The sequence below is a fragment of the Erythrolamprus reginae genome, chromosome 10 (genome assembly GCF_031021105.1).
Source record: "Erythrolamprus reginae isolate rEryReg1 chromosome 10, rEryReg1.hap1, whole genome shotgun sequence".
In the NCBI taxonomy this organism is placed as follows: domain Eukaryota; kingdom Metazoa; phylum Chordata; class Lepidosauria; order Squamata; family Dipsadidae; genus Erythrolamprus; species Erythrolamprus reginae.
In genome coordinates this window covers 28,948,696-28,960,813 of record NC_091959.1, presented here as the reverse complement: position 1 = coordinate 28,960,813, position 12,118 = coordinate 28,948,696, and the positions used below count along the sequence as shown (strand labels likewise).

General features: G+C 51.5%; 1 protein-coding gene across 3 annotated transcripts in view; it reads left to right on the top strand.

Moving 5' to 3' along the window:
• Nucleotides 1–6,176: 6,176 nt before the first annotated feature.
• Nucleotides 6,177–12,118, top strand: part of IGF1R (insulin like growth factor 1 receptor) — a 449,624-nt gene continuing 443,682 nt past the window's right edge. For 2 of the 3 annotated variants that reach the window (XM_070762987.1, XM_070762988.1), the window contains exon 1: nucleotides 6,177–7,239. In XM_070762987.1, coding sequence (XP_070619088.1) covers nucleotides 7,143–7,239 — 97 coding nt within the window. In that variant the 5' untranslated portion in view covers nucleotides 6,177–7,142. The remainder of the gene's footprint in view (nucleotides 7,240–12,118) is intronic. The other variant, XM_070762986.1, reaches the window with a different exon arrangement.

The following is a 12,118-nucleotide window of genomic DNA, read 5'->3' as shown; positions in this document are numbered from 1 at the left end:
CGGCGCACGTGTTTTAAAACGTCAGAGCCGGCCTGGGGGGGTCGGGGGCTTCCCCCCGAGCCCCCTAGGCCAGCTCTGACGTTTTAAAACACGCACGCCACTTCGCAGCTGTCTTCTGAAGCCGGAACGCTAACTTCCGCGTTCGGTTTCAGAAGACAGCTGCGAAGCGGCGCACGTGTTTTAAAACGTCAGAGCCGGCCTGGGGGGGTTGGGGGCTTCCCCCCGAGCCCCCCAGGCCAGCTCTGACGTTTTAAAACACGCGCGCCACTTTGCAGCTGTCTTCTGAAACCGAACGCGGAAGTTAGCGTTCCGGCTTCAGGAGACAGCTGCGAAGTGGCGCGCGTGTTTTAAAAGGTTGCAGCCGGCCTGGGGGGCTTGCCAGCACCCCCCCCAGCACCCCAGGCCGGCTGCAACCTTTTAAAACACGCGGGATACGAGCGCCAAGGAGCTGTCTCCTGAAGCCGAGACAGCTCCTTGGCGCTCGTATCCCGAATGTGAGCTCGGGAGGCGAACAAAAATGTCGCTCCCCTCCCAGCTCTTATCTCGAGTAGCTCGTAAGTAGAGCTGCTCGTATGTCGAGGTTCCACTGTACTATTAAAACTAAAACAACCAGCAAATTCAAAAACATAACTATTAATAAAAACAGGTGAGGGTTGGGGTTTTTTTTCTCTGTTATTATTTAAGTGCTTTTACCATACGCTTTAAATCAAGAGTCACTTCTCTCTCTCTTTCTCTCTCTTTCCTGTCATTCTCTGCCTCAATCATTTTCTCATTTCTCTTTTTTTCTCCCCTTTATTCTATCATTTCTCTCTCTTCCTATCTTCTCTCTCTCTCTTTCTCTCTCTCTCTCCCTTCCTTTCCTTCTCTCTTCCTTCCTTTCTCTTCCTTCCACTTTTTTCTCTTTCTCTCTCTCTTTTCCTTCCTTCCCCTCTTCCCCTCCCTCTCTTTCTCCCTCTCTCCCCTTATAACACCGTTCTGGAAGGGGAGCAGGGAGCAGAGAGGCGAGGGGTGCAGACCCTGAAATGGGCCTCCAACCCCTCCCCTCGCTCCCAGCGGCCCCTGCGAGCCAACCACCGTTCGTGGTGGGCTCCGACGCTTGGCGCCGCGCCAATCAGCTGGGAGGCGGAACCCCCCCCCCCAGCTGAAACTGACGTATGGCCGGGGTGATTCTTCCCCCGGCCGGACAGGCATGCTTGTGCTGCCAAAGGCAGCGTGTGGGCGAGTCTGCGCTCTGCGCAGGTGCGCCCAGCTGGGAGGTGGTGTTCTCGCCCCTCCCAGCCATCGCAAATATCGGCCGGGTGAAAATCGCCCGGCCTCTTAATTAAGGGGAGAGGAAAAATAATAATAATAATTGCGGTTGCAATTGCACTCCTTAAAGCTCCCTGTTTCTCCGGCGGCTGCATGTCACCGAAAATGGCTACGCGTGTCAGTGCTGACACGCGTGTCATAGGTTCGCCATCACTGCACTAGACCCTGGAGAGCTCCTTGGTTTACAGAGGAACTCCGGGTGTTGAAAAGCCAGAAGAGACGTCTAGAGAAGCAATGGAGAAAAAGTAAATCTGAATCTGATTGAACACTTGCAAGAGCTCACATTAAGACTTACAAAGTGGCACTCAAGATGGCAAGATGTGCATATCATGCCGCCTTGATTGCATTAGTGGAATCCTGCCTGGCCGCTCTGTTCAGGGTGACCTACTACCTTCTTAACTGGGGGGAGGGCGGGGAGTCCTTGCAGAGCAGCACCAAGGACTTTAATTCATTTTTCGCTGATAAGAGTCACTCAGATCCAGACGGACCTCGACTTTGATTGAATAGCAATGTCGGCTGATGACGAGTCAGTTGAGGTGACTGGAGCCCGTCCTTGTCCATTTGTCTGGGAGGAGTTTGACCTGGTGACATCTGATGAAGTGGACAAGGCCATTGGAGCTGTGAGTTGACACGGAGTCACCTCTCCGTGACACGGAGTAGGGTCCAGGAGATTGTCAACGCTTCTCTGAGGGGGGGGTCCTTCCCGGCGCCCTACAAGGAAGCACTTGTGCACCCCCTCCTCAAGAAGCCTTCCCTGGACCCAGCTGTACTTAATAACTATTGTCCAGTCTCCAACCTTCCCTTTATGGGGAAGGTTGTTGAGAAGGTGGTGTTGCTCCATCTCCAGCGGTCCTTGGAAGAAGCCGATTATCTAGGCCCTCAACAGTCAGGATTCAGGCCGGGCTACAGCACGGAAACTGCTTTGGTCGGACTGATGGATGATCTCTGGCGGCCTCTTGTCCTCTGTCCTGGTGCTTCTTGACCTCTCAGCAGCTTTCAATACCATCGACCATGGTATCCTTCTGTGCCGGCTGGAGGGGTTGGGAGTGGGAAGCACTGTTCTACAGTGGTTCTCCTCCTACCTCTCCAGTCGGTCACAGTTGGTGTTAGTGTGGGGTCAGAGGTCGACCTCTAGGTCTCTCCCTTGTGGGGTCGTTCCTCTTCCCCCTATTTAATATCTACAGGAAAACGTTGGGTGAGATCACCCAAGGGCATGGGGTGAGGTATCATCAGTATGCTGATGATACCCAGTTATACATGTCCACCACATGTCCAGTCGGCGAAGCAGTGGAAGTGATGTGCTGGTGCCTGGAGGCTGCCAGGGTCTGGATGGGTGTCAACAGGCTCAAACTCAACCCTGACAAGGCGGAGTAGCTGTGGGTTTTGCCTCCCAAGGACAATTCCATCTGTTTATCCATTTCCCTTGGGGGGGGGAATTACTGACCCCCTCAGAGAGCGTCTGCAACTTGGGTTGATCCATAGCTAACATTAGAACACCATCTTTCGGCTGTGGCGAGGAGGGAATTTGCCAAGGTTCGCCTGGTGCACCAGTTGCGGCCCTATTTGGACAGGGAGTCTCTTCTCACAGTCACTCATGCCCTCATCACCTCGAGGTTCGACTACTGCAACGCACTCTACATGGGGCTACCTTTGAAGAGTGTTTGGGAACTTCAGATCGTGCAGAATGCGCCCGCGAGAGCTATCATGGGCTTCCTAAGATATGCCCATGTTTCCTCAACATTCCGCGGCTTGCACTGGCTGCCAATCAGTTTCCGGTCACAATTCAAAGTGTTGGGAATGACCTATAAAACTCTGCATGGCATCTGACCAGAATACCTACGAGACCGCCTGCTGCCACACGAATCCCAGCGGCCGATTAGGTCCCACAGTCGGCCTTCTCCCAGTCCCGTCGACTAAACAATGTCATCTGGTGGGATTCAGGGGAAGAGCCTCCTCTGTGGCGGCCCCAGCCCTCTGGAATCAACACCCCCTTGAGATTTGAACTGCCCCTACCCTCTTTGCCTTCTGCAAACTGCTAAAGACCCATCCTTGGAGAGGGGCGGCATATAAATCCAATTAAATAAATCTCTGCCGCCAGGCGTGGGGGGATTAATCTCCCCGCCTTCTTCTCCGACCTCTATATTGATTAACTGGACCGAGTGTTTATGATTGTGGGTTTTTATGACAATGTATTTTAATTTAGTTTTAAATTTTAATGTTAGGTTTGTATTGTACTGTATCGTACTGTATTGCTGCTTTGTTGTGAGCCACCCCGAGTCTTCGGAGCGGGGCGGCATACAAATCTAATAAATTCAAATTTTATTTTTCATCCAATGGGATGCAGAAGCAAAATGTTTTCAAGACAAAAAAAGTCTAAAAAGTCAAGTTACCTTTTGGAAAGCACTTTTGAACTGGATAATTGATATTTGCTATCCTTTTGTGACTATATTATTTGGCTAGCATTGTGAATGATCCATTTCTCTGAGATATGTACTGTAATTTGTAAAAGAGAACACATAACACACAAAACAAGGAACACATTATACAAGGGAAAAAGCTGATGTCACCTTGATGATTAATCTCAAAATGTTTTTCAATCGTGTGATTTACAATATGTGAAGTTAAGGTTGAAAGGTTATCCAGGGATATTAATATTACAGTAGTACTTTTTAGTATGGTTTTTTTTTACAGCTTGGAAGGTATCAGGTATGTTGTTTTTAATTTCTCATGGAAGTTGTATATTTGTCTTGTCTTTGGTGTGTTATACATTTCCTTTCTCCCATTGCTTTCCACAGCAAACCAGTGGAACATTTCAATCTGAATTTCATATGCATGCAAGTAATGAACAAAAGGTCACAAGGTGTTATACCCATATATACTTTGTGACCTTTTGTTCATTACTTGGATGCATATGAAAATTCAAATTGAAATGTTACACTGGTTTGCTGTGGAAAGCAATGGGAGAAAGGAAATGTATAACACACCAAAGACAAGACAAATATGCTTTATTTAACTATGGTTAATGAAATAAACCACATTTCAAGCCAACCAAGAGCCAAACACACCTCTCTAGAATGTTGTATAAATCAGGCCTAGGTTGTTTTATTCCTCATTTGTCTTTCAATCCAATTAGCAATGGATTTTAATTGATGTGTGCATTTCAAGCCTGCACAGAAGGAACTTACAACCAGAAACCGGGTTTTTTTTTTGGGGGGGGGAGGAGGATTGCATTAGTGTCTGCTCAATTTTCTTTAATATGCAGATGTTACTGATTCTTCCAGCCACACATCTTTGTAAGAATTCGGTTGAATAATCATATTAGGTAAAATTGATTAAATCTTATTTGCTCTGCATTAATTCTACACAGGCTTTAAAAAAATCTGTTTTGTGTCAGCCATTATGTCAGGAAAGGCATTCCAAAAGGTCTCTCTTTTGGATGCAAAATTCAAACAAAATTCTAATTTTTGTTTTGAATTTTATGATCATTTTGGAAGGGTTAAGAATTTAGTTTGCGGTTGTGTCAGTTCATAGGTGATTTAACGGATGTCAATTTCTTCATCTAGTAGCCAATTTAGGTGTACAGGTGTTTTTTTGGAGGGGTAATAAAGCGTCGCACCCAAAGCCTGTTCTCCTTTATTTGTAACTGTTGTGTCAGGTTGGGAAAACCCGTGTTTCTCAAGCCACCTTGCTCTGAATATTACTGGCAATTAGGAGCTGCTTAGACCTGCACCCATTCCGGTTTCCTTCCTCCAAAGCCGGCAAGGTTTCCGGATGGAGTGGAGGCAGGGCGGGAATAGAAAGATCGAGGAACCCCTGAAAACGAAACGGATCTTCTTGGCGCTTGTGATTTGGAACTGCACCGGGTCAATGTACTGTTATGGCCGGGTTCAGGAGGTTGCATTCGCACGTGTCAACCGGGTTGCGTTTTAACCTGGGTTCCCATCTTAAGGAAACCCGTACCGAGTAGATTCAGGGTTCAGCGACAGCAGGCCAGGTAGGAAAGCAGCAATTCCAGGTCTGGAAAAACCCAAGCAACCCAGGCGCCGCCGCATTGACACGACGCGCGAAAGCCTCTGTGACTCGCGGGGCGTCGGCCGGGCTGGCTCGACCTCCCCGTCTCCCCCTCCCGTTCGACGCGTCAAACCGGTCTCGGCGCCTCCGCATTCCGGCGGAGCGGCTGGCGAGGCCTCGTTCTGCCCAGCTGGCGTGCCCGGACTCGCGCCCTTTGCCAAAGGAGCCGCCGTGGAGGCGCGCTCGACTCCCGCGGCCCGGGCGCCCCCTTCTCCGGCTCTCCGCCCGGGCCCTCCCCTGTCCGTTTATTGCGCTATTTGTTTATTCCTTTCTTGCCGCCGCCGCTGCGTCCCTCCGCCACCCCCCAGCAGAAGCCAAGGACCCCCTCCCCCCGCGCGCCACCCAGCCGAGCCCGGTGCAGTCGCCACCCGGTCCCTCTTGGCAAAGCTCGTCCCCGACCCCCGAGGTCCTTGGGCCGAGGACGCCCCCGCTGCAGATCGAGCGCGCGAAGAGGCACCTCTCGCCTTCCGCCGCTGCCCGCCCGCCCTCTTTCGCCCAGCGCTGCTTCGGAAGCCGTCAGGGGGGCGCGGCGCTTTGTTCCCGCAGCCACCTCGCGTGGCTCTGCAACTGCATCAGCGGCGGGAGCCGGACCCGGCCGCCCCCCCCCCCCGCTAGCTCCGAGGCTGGGAACCCCCCGCCGCCGCCGCCGCCATCGAGAGGCCGGTTGGGAAGGAAGGGAAGCAGGAAAGTGGCGGAAGGAGCCCGGCCCTCGCTCTTCTCCCCCGGGGTGATTTCTGCCCTGCGTGGGGCAGCAGCAGCGCGGCGCCCGCCGAGTGACAGCCGGGGAGGCGGCGGCGGCGCCTCCCTCGGGGCGGCCTTCGCAGCCTGGGAACAGGGGAGGCGGCGAGCGGCGAAGGGGCGGCGCGGGGGGAAGCCTTCACCGCCCGCCTCCTTCCTGTCTCCCCTCCCTCCATTCATCAGGCTCCGGATTTTGCCTCTCGCCCGCCGAAGGAAGAGCCAAGGAGGGCAGGAGCAGCCGCGGCGATTGCGCGCTCGCCCTTCGCAGTCTCGGTCGCTCGGGGGGGCTTCCCGGCCCAGGAGACCCTCGCGGGCGGCGCCTTCGGGGGCTTTTCTCGCGGGGCGGACGGAGCGCCGGGCCCGCCCTCGCCAGCCTCGCGGTTGAAAGGCTTGCGTGGCTTCTCCTCCTCCTCCTCCCCGGTCCAGGCAGGGCCGAGTCCGCTCCGGGGCTTCCTCGGCCGAGCGGGAAGGAAAGGAAGGCAAGCCCCCTCCTCGCCCGGGGGCCTCCCGCCGTCTCCCTTCCAGCCGAGCGGAGCCGGGGGAAGCCACAGCCAACATGGAGGCCGAAGATGCGGATCGCTCGCTGCGGCGCCTCCCGTGCGGACTCCCCTTGCATGAGAGCAGGCGGGGCTGAGCCGCGCGCCCCGGCCTCCCGTCGCAGCTGGAGGAGGAAGAGGCGGCGGCGGCGGCTCCGGAGCCTCCTCAGCGAGACCCCCAAGCCAGGCCCGGACCCCCTCCCGCGTTTCCCCAGGCCTTTCTGGCCCTCCGCAAAAGAAGCCGCCTCCGCCCCTCCTTCCCCCCGGCTCCCCCGCCCCTCCTCCTCCCTGGGCGGGTGGGCTTCTCTGGGTTGTCTTGGGCCAGGGGGAGGTTGAAAGCCGCCCCCCCTTCCGAACTCCGGCTCGCCTGGTCCCGGCCAAGGGGGCGAAGAGGACGCGGGACGACGGGGGAGATCGTGTTTTGCATCCTTATCCTTTGGGTTCGTCGAGGCCCTTTTGAATCCCAGCTCCGACCCACCAAGCAGAGGAATGAAGCCTGGCGCCGCAGGGGGGTCCCGGGCCTTGGCGAGGGGGCTCCTGCTCCTGCTCTGCATCGCGCTTTGCCTGCGGTCGGCAAGCGGGAAAAGTGAGTTTTCGGCGGGGGGGCTTTTGAGGGGTGAGGGGAGAGAGAAGCGGGCCCGTCCAGGCTTTGGGGGCAAGTGTGGCGGGGGGGGGGAGAAGAGGCGAGGCCAAAAAATGGGGCGCCTTCCCAACGGAGGCGGGGGTCTCCAAACGCGCGCTGGACCCCGCCCCCCTTTGCCGGGAAGAGCGGCATTCGCCTTGGTGTTGGGGAGGGGGCGCCTCTTCCACGACCCCCGCAGCCTGGCCGGAGCCTGGCCACAGGAGGGGACGGGCGGACGGGGGCTGTGCGCGCGTGTGTTTCCGTGTTGGTTTTTGTGGGGAGGGGGGGCGTCTGGCCCCTGCCGCCCCTTCCAGGTAGCCCGCAGGGGCCTCCGGGTGACCCAACCGGCCTCCCGCGCAAGGCGACCGGCTCGGCTTTCCCTGGGGGCGGCTTGGAGACGTAAACAAGCCGAGCGCGCCGGCCCCTGGAGCTCTGCGTCGGGTGGCGGGCGGCCCTTGGAGGCCCCAACAGCCGGCAGCTTTTGCCCTCCCCCCCGCCGGCCTCGCTTTCTCTTTCTTCTGATTACAGGGGGGAGGGGGCGGAGGGGCGCGTGCTTCCGAGCATCCCAGGCGGGACAGGCCCTTGCGCGGACGAGGGGAATTGGGGGGGGGCACGGCTGTGGGACCTCGAGGAGCCCCGGGGGCTTTGAGGGAGAGGAATTGTCTCTCTCCCCCCCCCCCCCTGGGACGAATCAAACGCGGGAGAAAACGTTTTTGTTTAGTTTTTTTACATAACTCCTGATTGTTTATACTCGGAGGTAGAAGTTGCAATTAAAAATGTCCCTCAGCGAGTGCTCCTCGTCCGAGCTCCAGGGCTGCTGAGGGTCGGAAGGCGGCGGGTAGCGCTTGGTCCTCCTCTCCTCCCCACCGCTGCCGCTTTTGGAAAGGCCAAAGGAGGGGGGGGGTGTTGGGCCTGACGTTCCCCTTCGACAGCTGGCGGCTTCATGCTGGAGCAGAAGTTGGGGTGGGTGGGTGAGGGAGAGAAATCCCGCATGACCTCCGTGTGTGTGTGTGTCGGGAGGTTTGAGAGAGAAGACAACTTTCTTTGGTGGTGTGTGAATCAGTCAAATGGGGGGAGCCAGTGCCCCCTCGGGAGAGTTGCTAGTGGTGGGGTCGGGGTGTCCTTCCCCTCAGCCCCTGGTAGGAAGGAAACACAACTTCCCTCTTAGGGCCAATAACACCAGCAGTGTGGAAGTGGAGCTCCGTGGGTTTTTGGGGGGGGGGGACAAAGGGACTTTCGGGAAGGTCTAAACCCAGTTGGGGCAACAGTTTGACCTTAGGGACCGCACCTGGGTGGCTGTTGACAAGGTCAAAATGTGAGTCATAGATCTCATTTCTAACAGGGTTGTTCCACCTCCTCAAAGGGCTCAAACCCCCCCCCCCTTTTCTCCTCCGTGTTTTTCTCTACAAGTTTAATCTTTGACTGCAGGAAAGGATTTAGGCCAGGACCCAAAAAGAAACAACAACTGCAAAACTTTAATCCGTTTAGCATTGGAGTAAAATGAGAAGTAGGCAAGTAAACAAATATGAGTGGAGAAGAATTGTGACTGTCTTTGCGTAGAGGCCCCATTGATGTCGGAGCATGTTCAAGCTTTTGATTATTAAAAAAAGATTATCCTGTTAGGTCTCGTTCTTTTAAAGTACAGTACGAGCATAAAAATGCCATTTTGTTCGTTGTTATTGATCTCGTTATCCATGTTTCCTTAAGCAGGGGCATTGCCGGGAAGGAGGGGAAGCCCAGGATTTAGACGACTATATTAAAATATTCATTAATCTGTAAAGAAAAACCTTAAGCAGAGTGAATTGTTGGGGAAGGAATAGGTGCTTGCAATGGATGAAAAAAAACCCCATGTTGGTTGGCTGATTTGTTTTGTGGCTTTAAGAAAAAACACCCAATCTCTTGAACACTCACTTCCACCCCAGTGCACTGCTCTCCTCATTGTAACACAAGGAACATCTAGTTTTATGCATGTGTAATTTTTTTTTAAATACATAGAATGTGTCATAGCCTAAACTCGCTCTTCCATTTTCGGTCATAAGAAGTCATGCATTCCTAAATAGGAATATACAAGAGTTGGAACCAAAGTAATATGGAAAGGCTGTCTCTGTGATCTTCCATTACAGTAATACAGTAGGTAAAACAGTAATTAAGATGTCAGTGAAGAGAGGAGGGGGATCCTGACTTGGCCATCTACAGGAGAGGCATCACCGATAGGGAATGAATTTCCATGGCAGGTTTGACCTGGTTTGCTTTTATAGGCCTTCCAAGAAAATCCTTAAAATTTGCTGACTTAGTTTTGACCCTCCCATTTAATTTGGGGCTGTGGATTGTATATGCTGTTGTCAGATGTCACTTTTTATTGAATTGTTTCCTTTCTTTGCCTGGGCAGGCAAGCAGTGTTTACTGCCCAAAACGATTTTCAATAAATTATGAAGTGAGTCCTATTGGAGTCGAGCGGCAGATAATTCCAATTAAATAAATATATAAAATAAAAGCTTGTCCTGTTGGGATGTTTGAGGGGCAGCGTCGTTTGTGGAATCCAGCAAAAAAGAACAATTTTTGCATCAGGTGGGTTTTCTTTGCACTCTAGGGCACTATGCCAAGAGATACAAGGAGCAATAAACGCTGTTTCCCTAAGAAAACAGGCCCTGTGGCATTTTGTTTGCAAACTAATGATATTTGGGCTTAATCTTAGAGACTGCCAAGTGTTTGGTTACCTTAGGACAGCTGTTTGTTTTGTTATTTTGAAGAAAGAAGTGTCCAGAATAGTTGTGCTAAAATTTTAAGAGCAAATATTATTAACAGGGAATTATAATGGCTGCCTTATCCCAGTCTATATAGTGCAAAAAACACCATTTAAGAATCTGCTCCAGATATTATGATATAAAAAGACAGAAGCAATTGAATGCATGAGAAGATAGAGTAAACCATCCTATATTAGATACAGCAGCTGGTAAGGCATGGAAAGATTTGCATGTCTTAAGAATTTGGGAATTTTCTGCATGTTCATAATTCCATTAATAGGATTCCTCCTTAAGACACATCTATATAATTCTAAAACTCTCCTCTCTAACGTTTTAACTGGCTGAAATGGCTCATCTTTGGAGCATGGACTTTCAACCGCAGTATCTCCAATGGACCCATTTACAGAATGCATCTAAAATCCAGGATTCCCCTAGAATGAAAATTTGACAAATAATATAAAATATGACACAAAATGATCAAGTATTATTATTAACTATAAATGTCTGTGGAACAGTCTTCCCTTAGAGCTTCGGGTAGAGGAGAATTTTCCCCCCTTCTGCAAGGCATTAAAGACCTTTCTCCTTGATTCAGCAGATTGAAACATCCTTGTTCTGGGGATCAGCAAGAGGGGAAGAAATTGGAGAGGTTGGGAATGTTTTTAACATGTTTTGTGGTTTTAGTTGTGTTTTAGCTAAGTGTGTGTATTGCCTACTGTCTGTCTGTCTTTGTTAGTTGTACAGTATATGGCTTGCTGTTAAAAGGGCATTATAAATAGTGTTGGGTGAACCGAACCCACACAATTCGGGTCCGTACCGAATTTTGTGGTGTTCGGCATGCTGGACCCGAACCCGAATTTTTTAAAAAAATTGTGCTTCGATTCGGCGTTTGTGCCGAACACCGCAAAAGCCACCGCCCGGCTGTCCTCTGTGAGAAGAGGAGGAGGACCCGGGTGCCAGTGGCGGCAGAGGAGGGCGAACACTGAGGAGCTGTCGCCCGGGAGGGAGGCTGGGAGGGAGGCACAAAAGGAGCTGGGGAATCCCATGAAGATTCTGGGGGCGGAGCTTTGACGTCACATATACCGGCAGGTTGCTAAGGATGCCAAGGTGATCACTTCCTGGATTCCATGGAATCCAGGAAGTGATCACCTTGGCGTCCGTAGCAACCTGCCGGTATATGTGACGTCAAAGCTCCGCCCCTGGAATCTCTTCGTGGGAGGGATTCCCCAGCTCCTTCAAAGGGAGATTTTTTCATGTTAAAATTTTTTTTTTTTACGAAAAAGGGCGCCGCAAGCAAACATAGAAAACATAGAAACATAGAAGACTGACGGCAGAAAAAGACCTCATGGTCCATCTAGTCTGCCCTTATACTATTTCCTGTATTTTATCTTAGGATGGATATATGTTTATCCCAGGCATGTTTGAATTCAGTTACTGTGGATTTACCAACCACGTCTGCTGCAAAGAGAGGTGTTTTCACGTAATTTTTTTTTTATTTTTACATGAAAAGACCCCCCTTTACTTGCAGCGGCATGTATACGGGCCGCTGCGGTGTCCTTTTTCGTAAAAATAAATAAAAATAACAAATCTGTTAAAATAAAAAACAATGGGATTCTGGGGGCGGAGCTTTGGTGCCACAGACCGTTCGGGTTCGTGTTCGTCCGAACTTTACGTGAAGTTCGTCCGAACTTGCCGAACCCAAACACCGTTGGGTTCGCCCATCACTAATTATAAATTAATGTTTTTATTTATTTATTTATTATTTATTTATTGCATTATTATTATTATTATTATTATTATTATTATTATTATTATTATTATTATTAAACATTTTCTGTACTAGCCCTCATATCTGAGCAAGCTTTGCAGCCCAACATGGCCTGGTTTCAAGACAGATAAATCTCTGAATATCTCTGAATTTTTAAGAACTTTTCAAGTAAGTTAGAAGCTCTGCCATTGTTGGAGGCTTTGAGGAATCTGGTAAAGTATCTCTGAAATGATAATCCAGTGGGTCAGAATAACAGAGTTGAAAGGGACCTTGGAGGTCTTATAGTCCAACCCACCCTATTCAAGCAGGGTCACAAGTGGTCTAGTCTTTTCTG